Source organism: Danaus plexippus, chromosome 5 (assembly GCF_018135715.1).
Source record: "Danaus plexippus chromosome 5, MEX_DaPlex, whole genome shotgun sequence".
Lineage (NCBI taxonomy): Eukaryota > Metazoa > Arthropoda > Insecta > Lepidoptera > Nymphalidae > Danaus > Danaus plexippus.
In genome coordinates this window covers 1,203,846-1,227,079 of record NC_083539.1, presented here as the reverse complement: position 1 = coordinate 1,227,079, position 23,234 = coordinate 1,203,846, and the positions used below count along the sequence as shown (strand labels likewise).

Sequence of the window (23,234 nt, the reverse complement as noted above, 5' to 3'; positions counted from 1 at the left end):
CTTGTCCTGGTCTTTATGGAAATTAAAAAGAATAAAATTAACATTGGTAAGAAACGTTTACGATATAAAATTTTATTTAAAATACCCAAAAAATAAAGTAAATGGAAAGGCAGCAAAGTTACTTGGCGTCTCCAATAAATGAATTGTTGACTGTGGAAGTTTACCTTTCACCAAGTTAGTGACCCTTGATAAAAGTTGTTTGCCCTGCGGTCACTTTGTTGTATGTTTAAGAGTTACATAACACATTTATACTCATAGCTTAAGAACCATTTTAGTTACATAAAATTTATTCTCTTATATATCTCTCTTTCTCTTTATATATATAGAGAGAGAGAGAGAGAGAGAGAGCAATATTATAATGAGGGTTCTTATAAAAATGTATGTAACAATATATTATTCTCACATGTAATTGAGTCCTCGAAAAGTTAATATAAATATGTAGATTAAGAGCAAGATTAAACTGCACTCTCTACAAAGGAAGTAATTAGTCTTTCGTTAATTACTCATGTCTGCATTTCACATACAATTTGTCATATAAAATTATAAGGAACATGTAATTCATTACTGCTGATTAGTGCAATAGTTGTAAGAAAATTGATTCGTCGTGTGTTGCTAAGGACATCAAAGTTTTGTAAATTTTAAACTTTCATGCACTTCAATACAAATTTATTTATCACATTTCAATAGAATCCAATCTGAGTTCTAATAATATACTACTGTTTTTCTATTTCCTTTGGTAATCTAAAAGCCTTCTTACATGCTGAATTGTAAATTCTATTATAAATTTAATGAGATCTTCATTTGATACTTGTGGAAATGGTCATTACATTACTTTTCGTTCTATTTTATTGCCAACGAAATTTCATTAAATATACTTTAAATGGCTCTATAATAGCGTTCGATATAAAATTTGTAGTTTGAAATACAATTAAACACGTTCTAGTTTTGTTATCGAGATCTTAGTTATGATAGATATCAAAGAAAAGTTTGAATCTTTTTTCTGTACGTTAAGGACCTGCCAACTATAAGAAGTATTGAACGTGTTACAAAGGAATGAGAGAAAATGTAAAAAATAAGAATTCAAAGTTAAGTTGGAACGTAGAATTATTATAAAGTACATACGAATTGTTAACTTTTCCGAGAACCCAAGAGTTGCGAACATAAAAACGATACGTGTTCTAGAAACTTACGAGACAATAAAAAAGAGAGAGAAGGAAATACGTTTCTGGCGCACAGTCCGGGACAAAAATAATTGATTAATTGCTACTTACTTATTATTTAAATAAGTATTTACTTTCATTTTTAACATTTCATTAAAAAAAATATTTAAACGCTTTTGCACATTTCAGATAAAATGTGCTCGTTTTTCTGTCACATTTAAGTAGGTTGAAAAATTTATAAATTTAAAAAGTCTGTTGCTAGCACAATAAATGAATAAAATTATAGAACTGACTGCCTGGTTCTTATAAATTAAGCTTGGAATAAATGTTTCGTACGTTTTTAAATAAATAGATTTCATTCAACTAGGAAACGATGTATGTACCAATATACGTTGGAAAATTTTTGAAGCAATTTCGACTAATTTGGTTCAATAGGCTTAATAAAACATTGTTGTGTAAATAAATCACCCTCACATTCATAAATCTGTTGAGGATCATGTATCATCATTTTACTTTTGTGTTTTAATTTTTTTTTATATTATGAGAATAGAACATTAAATTCCATATAAAAACTATAGCTACTTCACGGACAAGATGACAAAGCTGACATGATGGTATCTACAATATTCAATGAGGTTTTTAGAAACTCATCTCTATGTAGAGTTCATTTCTATTATTGGGGCTTTGAATATCATTTCAAGTTACACTTCAAGTTAATACGTCACAATTGTATCTCAATAAAATTTCTAGAGAATTCGTGTATTTTACACCTTCATCTGTTTTAGTTAATTAATTCTTTGATTTTTAGTGTATCGTGTATATCAAACAAAAAACAATATTAACCGCACGGCGTAACTGTCATTTTGATTAAAATACTGCGGCATTGTGTAACAAGCCAGATGTTGAAATTAAGACAGGAATGACAAAACGCATCTCGAGGCTCAGTAAAATAAAACAATTACATTACTAAAACAATTTTAGGAGCCGTGAACGCGCTAAATTAAGTTAGCCGAAGCTCGGTGTCATGATTTTTTCCCCTTTATAGTCTCATTTACATTCCTAGAAGGCGTAACGATTATATTTTTCGTATTAAACAGGTTTTATGTAAATTATATTTAGTTTCATTTGTTACAATTTGGTTTTAATTTTATCTCTTTTATAGGTTTCATGCAACAAATCAAAAACTTACACTTATTTTTTAAATATACTTCTTTATGTTATATTAAAGTAAAATAATAAGAAAGTGCTTAAAGAAATATATATATATATATATATATATAATTATTGACATTGATGTATTGACACAACATATAAACGATGGAAAAACTGAATTTCTGACTGAAAAACCATTTATATTACGTTACACTAGTAAGAATTCAATTGAAAAAGTATAATTTTTACATATAGAATATTAAGTATATGTATGTCCATTTATATCTCCTTCCCACAGAAACCTATAAATGGATTAACTTCTATAATATAATGGGACTTGGATATAAAATACTTGATACGTAATTGGGTTATTTGTAATATAAACATTCATGTTAACTTGTGTTGCAAAAGTCACTTATAAAATATGTAAAATGTTTAATTTACCGAGTCGAGTGAGGTAGCTAACAGGTTTCACTATAGCTTATTTTATTAACTGCTACAGGATTTCAGTCCTGGGTGATGAACCTTTTTGTATGTTATTTTATAAAATTTAAGTTTTTTTTAGTTACTTTTTAATAAGATAATTTTTTTTATACAAACTAACTAACATTCCTCTCTGTGGTAGTTGTCATTAATAGGTAAAAGGTTTTTAAAATATTCCAATTATAGCCTATATACACTTGCCTAGAAGATATCTAAATCTTAAGTGGTTGGAGACTTGCAGCATGTCTGATTTTTCCGTGGTAAAAAGAGGATGGAAAAATTTAATCTTGCGATTTCTGTTCACATTTTTCCAAGTGTACCCCAAAACATTCAGAGAGGCTCACTACTTTATGTCTGTAACCAAGACCGACTATATTGGTTTTAACGATTTCTTGGATCGCAATAAGCCTTTTGTACATCTCTACCTGGAGTCCAACGCCGAGTAGAGACAAAATGCCCTTTTTAGATGTAATTGGTTTGGTGGAATGCTCGTTTGTTGGAACTAATACAGAGAGATTTGCAGATTCAAGCATTAATTCAGGAAAGATAAACCCAATGCTGATGCTTCAATATGACAATATTTGGCTGTTAACCTTAAGCGAGATTTGTCACATATATGTAATATGACACGTCAGTGAAATCGTTTATTTGTCGTGATCTTAATTTATTTTAGGTCACAACTTAGATCCATTCTCTAGTCTACATCAGATAAATTACCTGTACTCAACTAATTAGTAGGCAGCATGACTGTGGATAGAAGCCATGATGACTTGTGTTATGATCTTCTTATGAGAAAAATGTTTAAGTCGTGTGGCGCCATGTTATACCGATGTTGGAAAAAAGGTGCGATTTGGGTGCCTTCCATCTTAATTAAAGTTAAAGGCATAGATATACGTTTCCAATAAAATTATTTTCAAAATGTTTTTGGTTCTTCATGAAAAAGCTATTATATAAGCTTTGTCCTTAAAAGCTTTTAACAATGAACAATAATGTGATTAAATACTTTCAAACTCTTAACTTAACTCTTTTTTATTTTTATTATATTCGACAAAATTCTAGGGTAGCGGTAAAACATGCTAATTCCACTTATATACATTTAGATTTAAACAAAACTTATATCAATGAACTCGTTTTAATGAGTTAAAAATAGATAATCTTTGTCAAAATTTACTCACCTGACATATTGGTTAATTTAAAATATTTAGGAAAAATTAAAAAAATATATATTTTTCATTATTTTAAACTGTATAATATCTGAAAAATAAAATGTTTTGGCTAGAAAATGCTCAATATATGTTTGTGCATTTAAAATAAAACGAGGTCAATTGCCTTTATGTTCAATGCAATATATTTATAATGTTACTATCATGAAAATTATTCCCATAATTTTGCACGTTGTCCAGAATTTTGTATAACTTGATGCCACATGTATTAAACACGTATGTCAAATAAAACATTGTCTGATTTTCCAATAGTATTTTAATTACTCCATTACTCGTATTCATCTTATAATACGTGGATTTTATTAAAACATATTTATTATACTGATGTTATTGTAATCATATATTTGATAAAATAATATAAATATTTTACGAGCATAAATAAATAAGTCACAACTTAACCTATTTTCAATATACTTATTACTTTATAATTATATTAGTATTTATTTTAGCCTAGCTGTGGTCAATTAACTACATCTCGAACATGGGCTGGCTCGACCGAGGAAATACCACCATCTCACAGAAGATGAGCGTGTCTTAAATGGCTACGTTTCCTATTTCCCTTTTCCCACCCTTTCCTACTTTTCCGCGACGCATTTGTAACATTCCTTATGTTGCAGTTGTACATAGCCAACGGTGACTACTTTCTTGCAGGTAGGCCGTCTGTTCGTTTGCCGCCTTTGAAATAGAAAAGTAATAATTAATTATGATTATATCTATCAATTTTTAAATAATTTCTTAAAATTGTTAAGAAGAAAACTACTTGTGTATTAGAAGATTGAAGTCCTCGACAAATGTTACTTTAGATATTAATGAAGAATAATTTTAAAATAAATGTTATCTTATTTGAAGAACATTATGAAAATGTTGTTCAAATCATATGAGGAAGTTACAAACCAGGGACTTTGTATAAAGTTTGACCATTGGTATCTTAATCATAATGTACCTTATAACTTTAGGGTTAAAGGAAAGCTGCCTTTAAAAGTTTATGTCAAATAATTATGAGTCATATAAAATTTAGTATTACATCCCCACGCCCATGTTAATTAATATATTTGAAAAACATCTCAAGTCATGAAGGGTGAGCGTCAATATAGTCGGAGTTACTTCACATTTAAAATACGTCTTAGGTTTTTGTCAACATATTATTTAAAATATGTATCCCTTGAGAAATGTTTTATTGTGTGTATGATAAAGTTTTATATTCACTTAGTTAAAATAATAGAAAAATATATTTGTTTTGTAACTTTGTAACTTCGTTCAATGGATGACTAATTAAGTAAATTTTATACTTTAAATACTATGAATATAAAATGAATAATACGAAAAATTCATAATAGTTTAAATAGCTCTTTAGCCTGTGACTTGATCCGAAGCACACTAATCCTTACATCATCAAAGCGAATAACTTATTTTCTGTTAACCATTAATTATTATTTATAACAATCTTTATTATATTTTCTTCTTTTTGATAGAAGACGTAATAAATTTAATTAATTATACATTATATCACAACGACATAGAGTATTGTTTGTTTAAATAATTTACTGCTGTTTAAGAATACAATTCTAAATTTAAATTTATTACCAAAAATCAACAATGTTTACACTTAACAATAGTAAATAGTTTACTTGTGGTTACCATTGAAAGTGAGTTGTGAATTGCTGAATGAGTTTCCGTGAATGATACTAAACCTACAGCGACTTAATCCTCGGGTTGCGTTTCAATAACGTTTTTAATTATTATGTTCGTTCAGTATCGGGTGTGGTGTTGGTGAATGTCTGACGGGTCGTTTACTGGTAAGTAAAATAATTGCAAATTTTTATATACAGTTATGTAAGAAACATAGTTGATTCAAAGTTTTTTGGGATCAACTAATAATCAAGTTTCTTGGAATCAACTAATAACTTCATAATCCCGACATTTCTGTTACCTAATAGCAACCTTGATCAAGGGTACACGAGATGAAAGTGTCACTTTATTATGTAGATGCAAAATTAAGAAAGACTTAGTTTCATTTAAATGTGTACAACCGAAAAACTTAGATATCAATAAATATAGTAACTATGAACTTTTACGTATCACAGAACATAGCTAAGCCGTGACTCGGTTATGAAATCACACCCTAACATTTTTAAATGTCATTATATTTTCAGTACATGTACAGCAATTAACAAAGTGGACATGAAACAGTAATTTTTCATTATATACGTAAGGGTTCATACGAATTAAGAAAAGTGTTAAGATTATTTTTTTTCTAACATCACATTCTTTGTTTTATTTTCACAAATCTTTGTTTCAGCCACAAAAATAATTTTATAAGTATTGAAAAATCGTAAATATTTGGACAACTGTTCCTTTAAAATAATTCGTGGTTAGAGAAAAACTAATAGTTATCCATGTTAATGTTGATTTTATTATTATTTTATATATTTAAACCGACGCGACACCCCTAATCACGTATGAGTGACATTACACGTAAAATTCACATGAAAATAAATCTAGCGATGCTAAGGTGTGGTTAAGAACAGTAATCAAGCTTCGCACGCATTATAATATTAGAGGCTTTTATAACAGGAATTTTCAGCAAATCAGAATAATGAATATGTCTCTATTACATTTTAACCAAAATATTTGAAGTTCTACAATACATTATGTTATATACAAATACAAACAATCAAAGCCTCGTAGCACACTGGAGGTTCTATTATTTGTTCCGTCATATTATAAGCTTTCCACAAACTTGTCAGCATTAAAGTTATAAATTATTGTTAACACTTACTCATGTATTTTAGTTGTTACTATATAATATATTATATTTGTATATCATACAACTTAACTAATAGTTTAAGTGTTAAAGTAGTAATAAAACATTTTTGATTGGATTTAATTTACTAAAATTATTTTAAAAATCATTGTTATGAATGGTAAGTTGATAGAGTCCAGTGGACTCTTTAAATGCGGATAGATAAGTACCATCTTTAAAAAGACTTATTTGTTTGATCGTCTGATGCTTAGTAGACCGAGGTGACTTTTCTAAACCAACGCCATGTTTCAATAACAGGCGGTAAGAGGGATCCAATAAGATTTTCAGTTTATCACTACGTGGATATGGTGTAGTTACCTAACTTTTCTCGTTATTGAAACAACATATACCAGGCCAGTCATATATCGTAAATGCAATAGCCTGCATATAGCCTTGAAAGAAGATATCTATTATTTCGAATTTTATTTGTTCTCCAACTCTAATTCGCGAAAGGAATCCTTCAATTTGTGCTCCCTTTTATCTTGTATAGAATTTCACTCTTAACGATAAGAGAAACACTACCAAAAAGTCTTCAGATTTAATATTATAGGCTTTTTGTATAATCATACAAAACGATGTACGTATTTATTACTATCCAAAGTTAAGAAGTCCAGGTAGAATTGTTATGCTTAGACTAAAGATATCCTCATGAGTATACCTAATTTTTAACTCATTTTTCATAATTTAAAGGAACTGTAACGCATTCGTGACTGATACTAAGGACTTTCGTGAAGACTAAAACTATTAAGACTCTTAACATGCTCTCGTTTTACCTTCACACTTCATATATTATCACACCTGGATGGATACTGTTCTAAAATATATTATAAATTTAAAATAAATTACCATATTATCATATGAACAGAAGCCGTAAAAGAAATTTCATTACGATTTTTTCACTGAAATCTACAACATGGACTCTTTCACACATCACTTGTACTTATATATTCTTTTACCTTCCAAAGTACTTAAAAATACATTTATAAAACCGCAAAATACGCGGTAAGCTGAAGTAAACCCAGGAATGGATTAAAAATATTAAAAAAATATACTATGTGTTGGAGATAGTTGCTAACATGCATTTATATATTAAACGTACTAATTAAATCCGAATAAAAATTTGGTTGTTGTTTGCATAATAAATAAAAAAGATTGTACCGTAAATATATAAATGGGGCCACCAGGCACTTTTGGTAATGTTTACCAGCTTAATAGACGTCTAATAAACTTGTAATGTGCAACGGAGACGGACGTTTTTTTAAAATTTGTTTCTTATATGTTTGTATTTGGATCAAAAATTGTTAGTGAATTACGCATAGTGAAACATTTCTTATTTATTGTCATAGATAAGATGGCTTTACACTTCTATTTATTTATATTGAAAGATTAACATAGTTATCTTAAAGAAAAAAAACTTTGAGCTATTTTTTTCTATATATTTTAATAAAATCTGAGCATCATACAATCTAAGAAGAATTTAAAGTGTTCTTTCTTTTACGAGTTTTTTCATTGACCATAAATCCATTATAATTTCAATCGCTAGTCTGTGTTATCCGTCATAGAAGTTAGTTTAGGCACCTATATAAATAACATCGTTCCGCCTTTATATTTGTTATTTTGATGCTTCGATCGGAATTGTCGTTGTTGGGATGTTGTTTCCAAATTATTACCATTCATTTGAATTGAGCTATTTGTTGAGTTCTCTGAACTTGTTATGATGTTTTCTCGAACGTTAACGTGTTTCTAAGTAAATAATAGTAACAGAACTCGATACTAGTAGCTATATTTCTTCTTCTTATTCAAAACATTATTATAAAGTAATATTGCTCTTGAAACAACTCTGATTATGGCATAAAATTTAGGTATGTATGTATGGTAATAATGTTATCTGATACCTAGTGAGAAAATGTCTGAATTTTTGCGTGCATTGCTGTGAATATACGCAATACCCAATAACTTTGCAATTCCAAGATTGTGGCTTGTCATACATTGGGTATACGAAGAGAAGCATCTGTACAAGGTTTGGAGATCACTTATGAGACATTTGAAATAGAAACGGTGCTAGAAAACTGGCCCTTTAGTTTTCTTTAAAAAGCAAATTACATGATGAGCCAAAATTTTTATATTACTTCTATATGTTCAATAGTCGTGGTGGCCTGGAGGTTAAAAGGCCCACCTCTCATACGTGAGGGCGCGGGTTCGAAACCTGGCAAGTACCAATGTGATCTTTTCCGAATCATATGTACTTTCTAAGAGTATTTAGACACCACTGAAGGACGGTGAAGGAAGACATCGTGAGGAAACCTGGTCTTATAATTTCAAATTAGAGCAAGCGTGGTGATTAATGCTCTACCCTTCTCTATGTGAGAAGAGGCCTTTACTCAGCAGTGGGCTTCGATAGGTTGATGATGATGATGATGATGATGATGTACACCTACATATAATAAAGTTATACAAATATAGAAACAAATAAAAAAGTTTAATGGTTTCTATGACAACGTGTTCACTGAGTTGCGTAAAGTTCGTAACTAACTTAAATTTATTAAATTACTATAAACTCTCAAAATGTTGAATGTAAATTTTTAACCTGAAGGAAGGCACTAAGAAATAAAAGTGATTAAGTAGGTTTCATGTATATATAAATAAGGGATGTAATAGTCCGTTACAACTAGTAGTATGTTAATGGTTATATTAAGTGCTAAAGTTCATCTTTTCAGGACCGCTGTTTGTCATAGCGGCTCTCGGTAAAATTGACTCTGACTATAAATGCGACTCTTAGGAAACTGACATATAGTCTGTTTTTAAACGCAATAATATTATATACCAACATATGATGAACTCGGAAACGTGTTCGCAGTAATCCGTTATACTATAATTTCTTTGATATCCACAAAAGCTTTCTGAAATTTGTATAGATCGGGATGTGGCATGACCTCCAATTAAAGATATTAATCAAAATGTGATTGTTCATACGAATTTCTTTATATAACTTTCTGATATACTCTGTCTCCCTTTATACTCTTTCAAAATATTAAAAAAGTGTTTGAAATTTCTTACGCTACAAAAAGTAGGCAATCTTTTTGTGTAATCCTTAACATAACAGAGTCATATTCATGATAATAAAAATATATTAAGGCAACTGAACTAAATAAATTTTATTTTAATATTATTTTATTAGAAAGTAAAGTGAAATATAAAACCTTTAAAGACCTCTATTCAAAAAATTGTTATGCAATTCATAATTTAAAATATCATGGAAGGAAAATATTTCTTTAGTGATATAGGTAAGCGAGTGAGGCGAAAATTTTATTCCTCTTTTTAAGAGAATCATATGAATACCAGAAGTGTGATATTTTATATATAATAAACGCATATTAAATTTAAAAACAATACGATTCTAAACAATGATTTTGTCATACTCACATATAAAATATCAAATTAAGAAAATTGCTCAATGTGTATATAGATACTAAATTTCAAATACAATAACATTTTTAAGGTTATATTAAAATAATAAATTAGGATTTAATAGTTACACGTTGAGATATCTAGTTAAGTGTTTGTTTAAAAGTATATTGAGCAGTTAACACACTATGATTCTTTGAACTGAGTGAATTTTATTACAAGAATCAGTATGAATATTGTTTAATATTATAAAGTATAACATAATTTAAATTTAAATATATTAAAATTAAATAAGTGAAGGTATCTTTATTGTATAAGATTAACGAACCCTCCCAAATTGACGGTATCTTGATTAATAAGCACATTTCTCAAAGGCCACAATCGGTTCTGCCACAAGAGACATGCCTAATACATTTCATTGTCAGATATAAACAATATTACGGTGAAAACCACAATCATAATCAAAAGATAAATTAGTGAATAAAAATATTTTCTTGGTATATTTTGTTACTAAGTTATTTTTAAAGATTTTCGCTATTTAATTTAAGTAATTTTTAAAAATTTTATAAAATGTTTCGACCAACCATTTATTTAATGAAGCAAAATATGATTAGTGCTTTTTATTATGCTGTATCAATATTATGTTATGGTAACGCGAATTCCATATGTTAAGTACAGAATCCACCTGACTCATCCATAGACATTTTTTTATTAATATTATACTATAACTATATGTATAACACTGTATAGGAACATTAAAGTTATACAATAAAACTCAAAATGACAGACAGGAGGACTTTCATTTATAATAGTTGTACCTTTCAAGTTGCTTTGTGTATAGCGTAGGTTATACTAAATAAAAGTAATTTAAGGTTTCACTGATTGTATATTTTACTATAGAATAATAAATTATTTTACAAAAACGTGCAACTGAATATATATTATTATAATAAAGATAATGAGATCTAAGGCTTTCGCGAGTATTCGTTTAAATGAAATTAATATTTTTCGGATTACTACGCGTATTTTATTATTTTAAAAACTACATAATCCCGACGCGACGTTTCGGTTACTTTGCAGCAACCGTGATAACGGGCAGACGAGATGTCTCATCTTGTATTTTTTTTAATAATAAAATACGCTTTGTAATCCCAAAATATTAGTTTCGTTTATAATAAAGATATTCAATACATATAAATGTACAAATGCTAAGTATTCATTGTGCGATAGCACAGCCATGAATTTAACATGTAACCAATACAGCATTGTCCATCAAACGAGAGATATTGTGCAAACAGATAATTTATCAGTATTACTAATATTGACAATATAATCAGCTTAACAAGATGCTACAACTGCATCTTGATGCAATAATATAATTCAAGCGGTATTACGTAATACCACGAGTTAATGATTATTGGATTAAATCTAAGAAAAACATTTGTTTTGAACTAAAGACTTCACATATGAAGACCTCAAACTTGATGATATCACATACTTTTAGTTAAAGAAGGAATAATTACTTATTGAAATTGTAGTACTATTACAACATTTCTTGATTTCAAACAGATCCGTCGAAATCAGTATAACATCAAAAAAGTTAAGGTTGAGATAGTATTTATTAGAATTGTTCTTATTACTTGAATCTGGAAGATAAAGAATATCTTAATATAAAAATATCGTAAGCACCAAATAAATTAATTATATAATGATGGTCTTTAGATTTCTGTCTTAATAATGTAAGCCACAAACAATATACATAACATGATTACGTGCGAAGCTTCTTGAGGGATTATAAAGACGGAATGAGCCTTGTAATGGAAACATTTTCAATGGGTTTGTTAGCTTTGGATTCAGATTAACAATACGAAAGACAAATTAGTTTATTAACTAATTCACTGTATGCTTAAAAACTCTTCAATATAATAATCATTCAAATAAAATTATCAAAAATAAAAATGTTTTTTTTCATTACGTCAACGGATGAAATCATAGAGTCGGGAAATTTTATTTTCTTTTGTAACCAATAAAGAAATGTACGATTACTTACCGTAAAACTTATTTTGTTGATTTTGTAACAGTTTTAACAAGTATAAAACAGTTACAAATTCGTAAACAATTTGAAATAATCTTTTAGTATATTAAAGAAAATATACAAAACGGTTCCTCGAGACAATAAATTTAATAAATAAATAGCTAAACGCTACTTTTATGCTCAATTTTGTTCGTAGTTCAGTCATTGAGAGCCGTGAAAAATATCGTTTTGGTTATATATTGTTACATATGAAAAAGTACTTTATTTATATTTTCATTGTAAATGTTACATTAAGACATCGAATATATAACTTAATGCCATGTAAAAGCTTTATAAACATATTGTATGATGTAGTTATTATAATTATTTGTATTGGAAATACTAATTCTATGGTAAAGTGATTATCCACTTATGTTAGGTGTGATGTTTGGTTTATCAGAATGCTATCGTCTGTCTATGAATATGATGTATACCTATTTTTTGTTTATAAGTTTAAAAAGTTTAAAGAAGACTTTTTGAAGTTATTGTAAAATAGCAGAGCAACAGTGATATAAAACCAACAGTTTTCACTGCCCTTTAACAAGAAAAAACGCATACCTCAGTGTTAAAGACATTTTAATCTGCACTGCCTCCTGTTTTGTTACGACTGTATCACCTATATGGTGCGTATAGTGAGAAAAGTTTGGAAACTAGCCAATGTGGTACTCGTACCAAAGATAGGAAGCCGTGTAACGTGTAACAATTTTTTGATTTTAATTACATCTGTACTATGTGAGATTATGAAACTTATATTGAACAGACGCCTCACGACACACTAGAAGACAATGATCTCATTTTTGCTCAATTCATGTGACTAGGGATCTTCTCATACAAGATTGAATTTCCGAAAGATTTTGGCACAGGCTGGTATCATTATCTTATTGCCAAGCTTATAGCTGTGGCATATTCTTTCTTCTAATTGCTTGAATTTCTGAGTTTCTGAGGGTGCTCCAAGAGATATGGTTCCTTAAAAATCTTAGGTCACTGTTACTTTATTTCAGCTGCACATTACGAACTCTTATTACCGCATGCTTCTGGTTAAACAGATAACAGCATAGTTGTGAAGTGATATCAATTAAATCCAATCTCGATTAAATAAAATTGGAATGGGAAGTAATGGAGCTCGTTTCAAACTTCAAGCAATCTCCGTATTGGGTGAATTTAACGCTGTCAATAACAAGCATGCCTCTTTACAGCCAGGAGGAGTTCGTCCACGCAACTATTTTATTTTAAACAAAGGTACCTTTAAGGAAAGTTGGTGTTCTTGCAAAAGTAGGCCTTAGCAGAATTTCCTCAGATATGGAGGAAACCATACCATTACTACTTCCTCATGTGCCCAGCGAAGGATTTGAAAAGACCGCCTGAGTATTTTATTCAACTTTCGATTTGAAAGTCGTCAAAACAATATTATAAGGCCATAACTTAAATAGTCCATTTGAGACCTACGTCTTCTTTTTCACCTACTATCAGATGGAAAGATCAGCACCATCCAGTCAGATTGAAAAAAATACTTATACTAATATTTCAATTTACAAGTTACTCCTATCGAACATCTGACGACAGGATGATAAAGTTATAAAATACTTTAAAAACGGTACAAATATTTAGAATATATTTTGTTGCATATCTGGTAAGAGAGACTATTTCCAAATTTTCTATTAAATCAAGATAATTTATAAAAATTTTATAGAATGGTTCGCCTTCTTCTAACTTACGAAAACAAATAATAAAATAAATTCCAACTTATTTTTCATTCAAATAAAATAATGTTTTAGAATGACGACAAGAATGTATTATATCAAGTGTTCTTTATAGAGTTAGGATCTATATCAAAATTGAAGTTATACTGAGAATATATGGAACAGTTCTCTGAATCAAAGGCTTTCTCTGGTAAAGAAACCAATATTTATTACAAGAAAGATATCAAACTTGGATATGCGCCATATCGTTCGCATCTATGATGGGTATTTTTGCTATTTTTTTAGAAAACATGCAATAGAAGCTTATTTACGACATGCGACTAAATAATGTCCCTAGTTTTGTAAGAACCAATTTGTAATCTTGTCCCACAGTCGTGTAACTTTTGTCCTCTTTTTACCTGTTCATTATTGTACCTAAGCATGAGTACGTAAGTAACATTCTTATTTGCTCTAAGAAATTTTGGGTTTTGATATAATAGGGTCTGATATTCTACGAATTACATAATGATAAAAATAATTGCTTCATTAGCTTTGCTTTGGTTCATGTATTACTCAAATTTTAAGAAAATGGCTGAGATAATAACATAATTAAAACTTTTCAGAATTGTTCTTTTCCTAAACGTAATAATTTATTTGATATTTTTATCATTACTATTGTTGATATCTATGGAGAAGTTAAGAATGATTTCTACGAATTTAAAACTTAAAGGTTTGACCTACTACACTATTTTCTCCTTATTAATAGTATAAGAATGTATTCTAAGTTTTATAAAACTTACTTTTGGGAAGTAAGTCCTGTTTAGTTATTTTAGACATTATTACTTATCGAATATTAAAATCCTATATAAATATATGAAACAGTGTAACCGTCAAATAATTGTTTAAACTATTAACTGAACTTAAAATTCAAATTCAATATGATTAAATTTCATACTGAATAAAAATAAATATATGTACTATATATAATAAATAAAATAAATTGTAATTGGAAGTTTAAAAATGGCTGTGGTGTCCGTCAGTTGAAAATCAATCATTTGAATGAGCGTCCTAAAGTCATATTTTAAAATAAATACTAAAATGAATACGACCAATAAATAAAACAATCTGTAAAATTTATGAGCATTTGTATGCAATTACGAAACCGACATTAAAATTATTTTAATCATAATATTATAATTGAAATAGAAAATATACGTGAGCTGGAATGGAACCTGTAAACTGCGTAATGTCGCGTTATAGCTGAATTACCAATGTATGACTTGAGTCGACAAACTGATCTCTCCATATACTTAAAATTATAACCGGACAGAATCGCTATCTGTAAGGTTTTCATAATAAAACTTCAATAAATATTCTTTAACTCTGTTTCTCTAAATTTTAAATTATTTTTCAAGATGTATTCAAATTCGATTACCATCATACATTTATAGAATTTAAATTAAAACGCTATTCGACCTAAATTATTTTGTACTATAGGTATCGGTAAGGCATTAAATATTACACATTTCACTTTTCATGAGAAAAGAAAGTGAATTGTATGAAATCATTTTCAATCATTGTAAAAAAAATTGAAAAATATAAATATTAAGTTATGTTATTTAACACAAATAATTTATAATAGTTGTGTTAGCAATATTAAAATATCATCCTAATGAAGAAACCGCCATACCGATCTAATTATGTTGTTCACGGGTACTTGTTACGCCTGAGGCCTCAGTTACAAAAGCAAAGTCAAGTCTTTTGCACTCTATCATATGCGATTACAAAGTAAATTATCACATACTCAAGAATACGTTTCGTAAAACAAAAAAATATATTACAAAATTAAATCGTACACATTTTAATTACTTCATCCGACTGTTTTATTAAACCATCGTTTGCTTTCATAGAAAGCTTCTGTTACTCTACAAGTTTCGAAATCGCTGCATGCACTATGAATTTTGAAGGAAGAGCTCATCTGGTTGTTAGCTATTTGCATTTAAATATCCATGTAATAATTCAGGAATATACAGTCACATATATATTTAATATTATAGTTTTATTGTCACATATATATTTAATATAATAGTTTTATTGTTTCCCTTTTTTATTTTTAAAATATGCCTAGTTGTTAGAATTTAAATAGAACTCGACTAAAAAGTGTGAACGGCCTATATAACCTCTGAATGCCACAGATAATAAAAATTAAAATAACGAGTATCGCGGGATTAAGCGTCATCCTACAGCTAGTACTGTTGCGATTGCTAAATCTGAGGTTGTCCTTTCAGTATTTTCAGAGCGTTTGAAGGGGAAGGACGTTCCGTGTTACAAGAACAGTCGTTGTGCGATGTTTTGAGAACTTACTGTAGTTTATTTATTCTTGTTTCCTGTGATAGTGTACAAGATGGTGATAGTGAAGGGATTTATTTCTTTTTTCTGTACAATACTGTTTTTGCTCGATGGTAAGTACCGTGACTGGTATATGTTAACAATAAGAAAAAGAGATTTTCCTTATAAATTATATAATTAGTTATATCAAATTCTATTTACACGAAGAAATGTTTCAAAATAAAGTTTATTTTATAATATTAATTAATTATTCTAAACGTCTGATGGAAATTTAACAACTATAGTGTCTGAATATATCTACTTTGAAGTACAAAATATGAATTATTGAAAACTCTGATGATTGTTTGTTTAATATTCAAAGTTTAATAATTGTAATATTTACTTTTAGATTGTAACATATGATATATATTATGATAATATATCTATTGACAAAAGAATATTGAAAGTATAACCAATAATATTTTTCCTTTTATTGAACAAATATCTCATTAAATACCACCAGTGCTAGGACATCACAAAAAAAAACAGATAAACTTGAAGCGGATATATGAAACATTCTTGATCATGTGATATTTAAAAAGAATTAGATTTTCTCATTACTGAATATAATATTTTTAATGTTTAATATTATTTCAAATATTGAAAAAAAAAATCCTAATATTAAATAAAACCAACATGAATACTAGTCTTGTTTTTCATCTTGGTATAATAATGTTACGAGTTCACGTTTAATAACGCCTCGTAATATTGAAATTTGAATTCTTTGTAAATACACTTCGTAGAATTTTGAGCAGTATAATGAAAATCTGTTTTTTAAAGAAGTAACTAAGAGTACTGTAAGTGCCATGATCAAATTAAAAGTCATTTATTATATGACTGTCGTGATGATAAAAATTATGTTTTATGTTAGAAGAAACAAGCTATGTATATTTATCAATGGGCAGTAAATGCTTTTACTATAAATAAAATATATATTGTTTCTGAACGGATTGGTTATTATCTCTAACTACCCACGAATAGCCATAGGATATTCTGGCTTTGGCTTATCAAATATAATATGAAATTAAAATATATTTAATTTCGTTGTATTTTATTTGATTACGCATCATTTAATGTTTATTGCGTAATATACTGTCAACCAATTGAGCGGGGCATTAGCGCTGTAGAAAAAACTCGTAGAATTAATATTGTGGTACGACGCATTGAGTACTGCTTTATAATTTATGTGTCTCAATTGTCAATGATTCTTTAAGCATATACATACTGTATGATATATAATGTCAAATTTTATCACCAACGATAATTGATTAGCAAATAGGTACTGGGAGTAGTTGGAGGGGCAAATGCATCAACAGACTGCAGTTAATTAGTAAAGCTTTCTATATCCCCACAGCCAATAACAGATAAATATTATCAAACTTTGAATTGAAATCTATAAATCTACTAAAACCAATGAATTGTTCCAGCTCATTTTTTATAACGAAGGTGTAATAAAATTACAGTATTTGCTATTAAAACTTCTACTATGTGCATTTACAGGTTACCAGTTTTACCTAGAATTCGTTTTGTTTTGAAATAAATATTATTTCGAAGATTTATGTTATTTTTCGTTTAGTTTTTGGTTTTAGCAATGTATTATTGAGCTACTTCAAAATTATTGAAACTATACAACTACAGATATGTTTTCTAGCTTCATGAAAATACTTTTTTTTAAATTTCAATTAAATGTTTTGATGTTCACCCGGACGAAGACGCGGGAAAAACTAATATTATATTAAAAACGACAAAGTTTTTTTCGGTACTCCCACTTGTTTAATTGTAATTAACCGGCCCGAATCAGAAATTATGTGATTTCTTTAACTCAATTCCATGGCTTTTCGGAAAAAAATACTCTAATAGAATTATCTCAAGTAGAGTATTTTTTTTAACTTATATTCAAACCGTGACTACCGTGTATCATAATATTTTGTAAGTGTAAATATATAACCAAATATAACTAAAAATATAAACAACTCATTAATTATAAACAAGCTTACATAATTTATTTAATATTTGTCAGCAAACCGAGTTCATAGATTTCTATATACATATATTAAAATATATTTTTTTGTTAACTGAGGCGGTAAATTTTATTTTATTTAATAAAAAAAATTAAAAGTTTGAATCAATGACATTGATAAAAATATTTCCTTGCTTATCTAGTTTTAATAAACATGATCTGTTTATTTTTAAATTATTTCATTTTAAAAACTCTTATGTAAGATTTATCTTTAATAAATATTATTTTAAAATTTTTTGTCATCATCATCAGCCTATCGGAGCCCACTGTTGAGTAAAGGACTCTTCTCACATGGAGAAGGTTAGAGCATTAATCACCACGCTTGCTCAAGACGGGTTGGCGATCAATCTTATAATTTGAAATTATAAGACCAGGTTTCCTCACGATGTTTCCTTCACCTCCTACCAGTGTTATCGAAATACTCTTAGAAAGTACATATGATTCGGAAAAGATCACATTGGTACTTGCCAGGTTTTGAACCGCGCCCTCACGTATGAGAGGCGGGCCTTTTAACCTCCAGGCCATCACGACACGAAATTTGTTGTACACCAATAAAAAAAAAACAAATAACTGAAGCAAATATAACGATAAAAAAATTACCTTCAAATAATACTAATTTAAATAAAAAGATTATTGTCAGACATTATAATATTCATTGATATAAAATAAATTTCAAAAGAATTCAGAATATACAAAAAAGTATATTAATGATTTAAATTTATGTGGTCGTCTTAGAAAATAAAAAAGTTAAGAGTGAATATTAAAAATTTTAACAGCATTAGAAATTTATAATATTATATTGGTCCCACACTTACTTCGTTTTAGATGAAATTAAAGACGATATTCTATCAGCAGATTCCGTTGAAGTTGGTTGGTAAGCTTTTGTTATATTAACAAAATAACAGAAAAACAACAAAACAGTAACTTTAAGCAATAATATAATTTATATAACTAAATTGTTAAGAAGTACTGTACCTTTTTACTATTTAAACCGTTAGAATTTTTTCTATTTTTAGTAAATGACAAACTTTATGTTTTTGCTTTTTTTGATTAAAATTATAAAATTTCCAAAATAGAAAACAACGAATAAACGACTCCACGAATCAGAGCAGTGAGCTAACATTTGACCGTGCCTAATTATGAGAGTGGTTGTTTTATAAAGACACACACCGAGTGTTCTTGCAGGTGCCTCTGTTTTGGACTAAATAAAGTGTCCAAAGTTAACTTTTGAGGATACCTCAACACTCAATAACTGAAGGCAATTAAAATAATAAATATGAATTAAATGCATTTGATAAATTGTGCAAAGTTAGGGTTTACCTTATCCTAATTGTCACTCTTTCCAAATCGTTTAATCTGGGCATTCAGTTGTGTTGATTCTCTATGCATTACCAAAAATACCCAGTAACGACAGATATTTAATATGCAACAAAAAACAGAGTTGCGGAGAAGACATCTTAGGAACTCTGCGTTAATGGCTATTGACTCATACGAGTAACATTAACAACTGCTCCTAGAGTGTGAAAGTTAGAAATCCAAATAATCAGACTAGGAAATATGCCACAGCTAGAAAGTTTATGATTGTGGCAATTTTGTCAGACCCTGGTCAGAACTTTTGAATCTTTAAGTGTAAGATCTACTCTGTCGTTTATATTTATAGGGCTAGATTCCTTCCCTATAAATATAAAACCAATACTGTCCGATCCCTCATAAGATCATTACCTTCTAGGCATCCCATGAGGTGTCTGTTAAATATAGTTCTCATAATATTGCAGATTTAGGAGGTTATAGTGCACATTGATGTGTTTATATATTAAAGGCTCTTTTTTAAAACCTACCAACCGAAGCTTATACGATTGAAAAATACGCCGAAGTTTTAGAATTTTGAGACTGATTACTGAGCTGTGAACTATGTCATTGCCATAATCCACGATGGGTACTTTCGTGGAAGGAATAAAATATTCGATTGTCTGACGTATCAGATCAATAATAACGTCCACGCGGGTCAACGGATCTCCAGTAATCTCCAGTGTCACCAGAGTATGTTCCGAGATATATCGCATCCCATCTTACTCAAATAACTTATACCATTACGGTCAACTTACACAAAGAAACTCGTGATCATGCATAGGTTATGTTGATATTCGCTTTACCAGACAGTGGTCAGACATTCCCATAGGGATGAACTTCAATGGTGTATCTATCTGGATATGTGATCAGCAGAAGATCCAGGCAATTCCTTGTATGGTCATTCACATCCGGCACCTTTGTAGTTTCTATTTTACGAGGAGGAAATTCCGAGAAAATTACGAGGAGACTATAAAGTCGTCTAAAAAAACCAGCTGTGCTGAAGTGTACTGAAGTTGAACCACATCAGTTGCATGACTGCGATGCTCTACTAAAGCTCGTCGCCTCTTAATCACCACTGTGCTATCAGTCGTTAGTGATATAATTTATTTTGTCTCACCAATTTACACACTGGACATGAATTTGAATACCTGTGTCAAAATTTGTGTCTAATTTTTCAACATTGAATAGTACGCTTAATCAGAATCGAGGTAATATTTGAGTAAAGTCCTATTTACTCCTGGATGCAGTTAAATTGAAATACTATTTATTTTCATCATGTAACACTACTATTAGTTTCTTGAAATTTCTGGGTAGTTCGTTATTCCTATTTGCTTAATACAGCAAAAGCTATCTAAGCAGTTTTACAACTGACACCGCTAATAGACCCTCAACTTGCATTTCTGTCTGAATCCCAGGATATGGGATTATTCTAAAATTTTATAATTAAGAGCACAAATTGGGAATGTTTCAAGTTATAAAGATTTAAATCAAATTATTAATTTGTAATTGTTATACTGATTTTTTAAACCGCCATAAAATTATAAATTTGTCTTTTATCCTCTTTTCCTCGAATTAACATTTCATCGTTAAATCAAAACTCCTATTTGAGTTTCTTCTTTTATTATAGTTATTTGTTGTATTTTGTTCTTTAAAAATTCTATTATAGTTTTAATTTTTAATAATTTTACTTAATTACACGTTGCACAATATAAAAAGGGTTAATAAACAAGGTTTTATTTTAAAAGATTTTAAAATTTCATACACATCGTACTGAATAAATTAAATTTATTTTTAATAATTTATTTTTAAAATGTTTTCACATTTATAACATTCATTTCAGAAATTTTACACATTTCTCGGACTATTAAGGTTTTGCTGGGATAATAATTAAGGTAGATTAATGTGAGTTGAACTCCAGTATGGGCAGTTACCAAAAACGTAGTCGTAACTTAAAGGGATGAATTTTGTCACTTTGTAAAATTAACATTTTAGCAAGTCTCTACCATCTTTTGAGATTGTCTTTTGTGTAATCAGAAGTTTACTTAAATATTAAATAATCATAATGAGACAACTCATCTCAAACTTGTTATAAACTTATAGAGGGACATAGAAACGACTGCCAATAATTTATAATTTCTTATATTCATAATAATTATTAATTTAGAAAGTTAGTTTTTTATTTAGATTTTAATATTAAACTGATATTTTATGTTAATAATAGAGTCAATTTTATTTAGGTTATTTAATTGTACCTTTTTGTTTTCTGTGATGACTTTATTCTTCTTATTATGCATGTCATATTCTAAAATTAAGTAATAATAAATTAAGTAATAAGTCTTACGGGCTTTGAATTTTATTGTCTGTATGTACAATGTATATATATATATAAAACTACAAGCACGTATAGGCGATAGAGTAAAACAAAAGACTAGAAATTTCAAAGCACACGTTAAGACCTTAAAACATTAACGATAGAAACGAGCAGTTTAAACTAAAATAGAAGAAAATCATTTGAAATTTAAAGTTACAAGACTTTCAGGCACTTTCAGGCACGAATTGAAAAAAAATAAAAAAATAAAAATTTGTACTTTTCTTGGCATATACTGAAAAGGTTTCCTATAAATTACGGTATTAATCAGTGCCAGAACTAAAATAACGAAAATAAATAGGACTGTAGAGTAAATTATTTTGTTCATAAAGGTATAGACTTCAATTGGAAAGCCTCAAAATTTTAATCTTTTAGACGGCAACAATGAAATCCAAGATATTAAGATTATATAAATATAATTAATACAGTAACTTACCAAAATAACATAAATCTTTTGTCAGATCTGTTCAATAAAATTTATTGCAAAAAAATGTGCCTTAGATTAGAACATTATCTAAATAAAAATTGCATTGAGCTGCTTAAGATATTAAAGGAAAAGATTTTTTTGCCCCGAAGCGTGTGTCAGATTAATATCCTTTTCTTCTAAAGCTCTAATAAATAATTTTAATTAATTAAAATTATAAGTAATATGCAGATATAACTTTTTTTTAAAATTTCATTGTAAATATTAATCCCCTTTTTTATTAATATTGTATTTTTTATTTCAAGAGTACCCTTGAATGGTCTATTTTTAAAGCGAAATAATCATTTCCGCTTATATTTCGAGCTAACCACTTGTACTATTCCACCTAATTCTATACAAACTCGCTGCATGACTATCTCATCTGACAGGATTGTGAAAATGAGATGTATTCCTTAAACTGGCTTTGCTACAAGCAAACTAAAAATTCCAATGTTTGATATGAGCGCCAGGGGCGTACAGAACGCTTTCACAAATTTTGCATATTCCTTTAATAAACGTCTCACGTGTAATACAATACAAAACATGGGCAGGGAAATACAACGAGAAAAAGTAATTGTTTGAGATTAAAGATTTAAATAAAACATTAAACTATGAAACGAGATTTTTTTATTTGTAAGCAGTTTCATTTGTTTTATTTTATAATAT

The 23,234-nt window shown here is 28.7% G+C and overlaps 1 protein-coding gene across 2 annotated transcripts in view; it reads left to right on the top strand.

Annotated features, from left to right (window-relative positions):
• The first annotated feature begins 5,779 nt into the window (after positions 1 to 5,779).
• Positions 5,780 to 23,234, top strand: part of LOC116769228 (uncharacterized) — an 85,312-nt gene continuing 67,857 nt past the window's right edge. The window contains exon 1 of one of the 2 annotated variants that reach the window (XM_061529438.1): positions 5,780 to 5,814. In XM_061529438.1, coding sequence (XP_061385422.1) covers positions 5,793 to 5,814 — 22 coding nt within the window. In that variant the 5' untranslated portion in view covers positions 5,780 to 5,792. Of the gene's footprint in view, positions 5,815 to 16,254; positions 16,442 to 23,234 lie in introns of those variants that run through there. The other variant, XM_032660270.2, reaches the window with a different exon arrangement.